General features: G+C 47.9%; 1 protein-coding gene across 1 annotated transcript in view; it reads left to right on the plus strand.

Moving 5' to 3' along the window:
- Positions 1–1332, plus strand: part of LOC101995851 (arylacetamide deacetylase-like 4) — a 9052-nt gene extending 7720 nt beyond the window's left edge. The window contains exon 4 of the mRNA XM_005353750.1: positions 558–1332. Within this exon, the coding sequence (XP_005353807.1) occupies positions 558–1332 (775 nt within the window). The remainder of the gene's footprint in view (positions 1–557) is intronic.
- Positions 1333–4967: the final 3635 nt, after the last annotated feature.

The following is a 4967-nucleotide window of genomic DNA, read 5'->3' on the forward strand; positions in this document are numbered from 1 at the left end:
GAATACAGTGTCCGTGTAATTATTTCGGGGCATAAGCTAGACAGGCAGCTGGGGTGCTGGGGCCGCAGCCCCGCCGCTCCTATTACAACACACCTTTGCTTAACCACAGGAAAATTAACGTTAGAGTGAATGTCTTCGGTGTGGACTTAAACCCTGGTATGGACTTAAAGTGTCTTAAGGGGTGAATTTTAATATTGCTCACCATGTGCCTCTCACATCAGGGAAAGGTGAGTCCAGGAAGAGGTGAGACCAGCTGAATCCAACAGCCTTTGTTGGTTGCTTCGTTTCCTAAGATATCTTTGAACTTGCTGAATTCTGTAAGTGGTGTGCTCATCTATGGGAAGCAGTGTGGGTGAAATGGAGCATCCTGGCATCCCTGATTCTCAAGGACCCTCAAGTCCATGAAGGAAAAATGAGGGTCGCTATGTTTACTTGTTAAGATCACTCTGAGGATAGAGTCAGGTTTGGCTCCTTTTGAGAGTAGAGGATGACGATTGAAATGGCCTCCGGTGACCTCTTTGTAAAGAAGCTTGCTGTGTTTGCTCCCTCCTCCTCAGGTACCGCAAGCTTCCTAGCTACCATCATCCTGTCCTTTTTAATGATTGCCTGAGTGCCACCATCTACTTCCTGAAGAACCTGGAATCCTTTGGGGTGGACCCATCCCGGGTAGTTCTCTGTGGAGAGAGTATTGGAGGTTCAGCTGTGGCCACTGTCATACAGGTCTTAACCAGCATTCCCAGTCTACCCCAGATCCGGGCTCAAGTCCTGATTTATCCACTAGTAAATTTTGTCAATTTTCAGTTACCATCACATCAACAGAGCAAAAATGTGCCATTCCTTACCAGAGACATGCTGTTTATGTGTCTGTGTAAATACCTGGCCATAGATCTCTCTTGGAAAGATGCCATTTTGGCAGGTTCTATTATACCTCTGGATAAATGGAAGAAATACAAGAAATGGCTTAGCCGTGACAACATCCCCAGAAGGTTCTGGAGCCAAGACATACAACTGGAGTCTTTTGGACCTTTTGATGAGGCTGCCTACCTAGAAACCCAACATGTTTGGAGTGTAGAAATTTCACCTGTCCTAGCAGATGACAAGATCATTTCTCAGTTTCCTCAGACGTTGCTGGTGAGCTGTGAGAATGACATCCTCCGGGATGATGCCTTGCTCTACAAGAAGCGCTTGGAAGACCAGGGGGTCCCCGTGAACTGGTACCATGTGGAAGATGGCTTTCACGGATGCACGATTTTATTTGATAAGAAGTGTCTTTCTTTCCCTTGCTCTATGAAAGTTGTAAATGCTGTTATTGGTTACATAAAGGGTATCTGATATTAAAATTGGGCTTTCTGTGAAGTGGAGCCAGGAGAACCTATGCTTCAGCTGGGGCCTTTACTTAGTTCCATGTTTTTGGGGGAAAGGAGATGCTGAAACAATCATGATCCAGGAAGAAATGAGGATGTGGGAACAAAGAACTCTTGGCTTCTTGCTCAGCCAATTCTAATTTGTGCACTCTTCCTACACGACCAATATCATGTGTTGGATCCAGCCACAGTCTCTACTCTTTCAATAGGTACATATTGTAGTCATAAGAAATGGTCTTTGAAAGTTTTGAAAGCTTACTCAGGTCTTTGTAGAAGAAATGCCACACAGGCCCACTGTCACTGGTGAATCCTTATTAATTCTGAGAAAAGATTTTTTTGGACCTCATCCCTGATACTGAAACTGTCTTGCTGTCGCTCCTGAGGGCAAGGTCACTGCTCACTCACTTTGCTGCTACCTGTCCTGAGAAATGATTTTCAATGAACTCCCCTAAAGAAGCGACCCTTAGCCTGAGTTCTGTCAGCTGTCTCTCATTGTCCTTACCTGGGCATGCTCTCCAGCAGTGCCTGGTGAGCCTACTCAACACAGCCTGAGGCAAGGAATGGGATCACTTCTCTCGCTCTCAGTTCCGTGGGTGTGACTCACTCACACTCACACCACCAAGGACTGATCCATTCTTGCCCAGGCAAGGAGCAGGATCTTCTGTCTAGATTGCTGTAAGGGGCATAAAAATGGGGGTTTGCGAGCTCTCCTGTTCTCCTGCCCTCAGGGCTGGCTCACCTGCTTTCCTGACCTGCCGCAGAGGGGTACAGTGTCTGTCCTCCTGTTTGCTACTGCTGATGAGGGACAGGGCTAGTTCTCCCACTGTTGTGACCCCGTGCCTACTCTCCTCATCTGCCAGAGGTAGGAGGGTGGTTGGGAGGAGGAGGGTATCTTTCCCTCACCCATGCCACCACATGGCAGACAAGTCGCGGGGGGGGGGGCATAATTAGCCCTGCCATTCTCACCTCCTCGGGGCAGCTCGCCTGCATCCCTGACAACGGGGTCAGATCCAGTGTGCTGCCTAGGTGGGGTAATGCCTGTGGTGAGAGGTGCGGCCACATTTCCTGATTCCATGGGCCATTTCTCCTGCTGCGGTATCTACCGAGGGGCAGGATCACCTATCCCAGGGCCATTTCAGGGTGGGGACATCTTAGCCCAGGCACTCTGATTTCAACAAGATTGTTTCCTAAGACCTCATGGTAACACAGGCCATTAACATGAACACCGACCCCAGCTCTAGAAATACTCTAGACCTTGACAGGGCCCTGGGCAACAGCCTGGGCCTGGGTGTCACCCTGACCCTGGTGGCATCACAGGCTACCCAGATCAGTATCCCACTTTGGTAGCATGGCTCTTGGACACAAACATGGTCTCAGGTGGTCGAGCAGATCCTGGGCATCTGGACGGGCCCTTGGCAGTAACAGGGACCATGAACATCAGTTCAGACACTGGCTACTGTAAAGCCATGAACCTAGACATGGGCAGGGTAGCAACACTGACCTGGATGATACCATGGCCCTGAATGACAGGGCAGGCCATTTAGATCAGCACGGCCCTGGTGGTAGCATGGATCCTGGACACCCTCATGACCACAGGTTGCAACCAAGACCCCGGGTGACAGTGTGGCCTTTGGTGGCAACATGGCTCACACACATCAATATTGATACCCTGGCTGTGGTAGGACCACAGACCCAGACATGGTCCTCAGCAGCAGCCTGGGCCTTGATGTCACCATAGCCCTAGGAGGCGGTGCAGGCCACCTAGATCAGCATGGCCCCCAGAGGAGCATGGCCTTCAGATACCAACCTGGCCCTAAGTGGCTGCCTAGACTGCAGACCTCTACACAGCCCTCAGTGATGATAGGAGTCATAGACCTCAACTCATGCCCTCTCAGCTGCTTCAGGCCTCCGACCAAGTGTGGTTCTTGACAGTAGCCCAGGCCCTGAAATGGTCTTGGATTCAGGTGGCCAGCAGGCCATCCGCTTTAGCCTCAATGTGACCACCCTCACCTCTTCATATCACAGTCTAGGTAGAGTCATCTTCTAGGCCGCTGAGGGTAGGAATGATATCCATGGAATTGGTGCACCAAGACTTTCCTATCTGCGGGGATTGGGGAAAGAAAGACACTGATGCACTTTCCTGATGCATTCCTTCTTTATCTCACTTGTGCTTCTCATAAAGTTCCATCTTCCTTTGTCCTCCACAGCTTAAAGAACCCACAAAATCTTTCAGGCATTACATTTGAAGGTCCCATTCCATTTCTGAAATAAATAACAAAAACAGAGGCACGCGGCAACTCACATGCAATATATTTAGATAACATGTCACAGAGCAAGGAAGGAGCATTTTTTTTCCTTTGTCAACTCCCTGATTGGTGGGCTGTAACTTGTAGTTGCAAAGAAAGAATCAATCATTTTGTTATCTATCTAGAGAGGTAGTCTTAAAGTCTTAAAAAGGATTTTGAAGGAGTTATACAACAAAACTATTAAGGAGTCTAAGAAAAATAAGGAAATTGTGTACTATATCTTATACTTCGGAGTGTATAAGCATTTTAAGCTATTGTTTTGTGATTTGGAGTCCTAGAAGCCAGGTTTACTTGTACTCAGAGATTATCCTGTTTGGTGTGTAGTAGATTCTTTAGTTTGGACTTTTAATATTAGTTCAATTGGCACTCTCCAAGACACAGCGACACTAGAAGCATTTTAAATCTTAAAATGTATTTTCCGCTCTGTGTGTAGCTTTAGGTCATTAAAAAGGAAACTTGTAACTCTTTCTCGGGGTTATGGAGTCAGGTTATTTTTTGTAGTCCTGGCTAGTAAGAAAATCTTTACCGATGGTATATCTGAAAAAAGTCATTTTTGTTTCTGGACCTCATCTACTTGGCAAATTGCTTTGCGGAAGGTTCAAGGCCCTCCTTACTATATCTAGGCTGAGCAAGATATCCATCCAAGGAGAATAGGCCCCCAAAGAGCCAGTACATGCAGTAGGGATAAATCCTGGGGCTACTGCCAGTGGCTCCTCAGTCTGCCCCAGCCATGTAACTGTCAGCCACATTTGGAGGGACTAGTTTGGTCCTATGCTTGTTCCTTCCCTGCTTGGCTGGAGTTGGTGAGCTCCCATTAGCTCAGGTAGACTGTTTCAGTGGGTGAACCCATCATGATCTTGACCTCTTTGCTCATATTCTCATTCCTCCCACTCGTCAACTGGACTTTGGGAGCTCAGTCCAGTGCTCCAATACAGGTCTCTGCCTCTGTTTCCATCAGTTGTTGGATGAAGGTTCTGTGGTCATATTTATTCATCAGGCTGACTACAGGGCAAGTCAAGATAGGGCCTCTTCTCCTCTATTGCTTAGGGTCTTAGCTGGATTTCTGGGAATTTCCCTAGAGCTAGGTTTCTGCTAACCCTATAATGGCTCCCTCAATAAAGATATCTCTTTCCTTGCTCTCATCTCTGCTCTTCTTCCATCTTGACCATCCCATTCCCTCAAGCTCTCCTCTACCCTCCCCTTCTCCCGTCCTCTTCCCCTTCTACCCTCTTCTCCCCAACCCCCATGCTCCCAGTTTTGTCAGGCGATATTGTCTGTTTCCAATTCCCAGGTGGAT

The sequence above is a fragment of the Microtus ochrogaster genome, chromosome 10 (genome assembly GCF_000317375.1).
Source record: "Microtus ochrogaster isolate Prairie Vole_2 chromosome 10, MicOch1.0, whole genome shotgun sequence".
In the NCBI taxonomy this organism is placed as follows: domain Eukaryota; kingdom Metazoa; phylum Chordata; class Mammalia; order Rodentia; family Cricetidae; genus Microtus; species Microtus ochrogaster.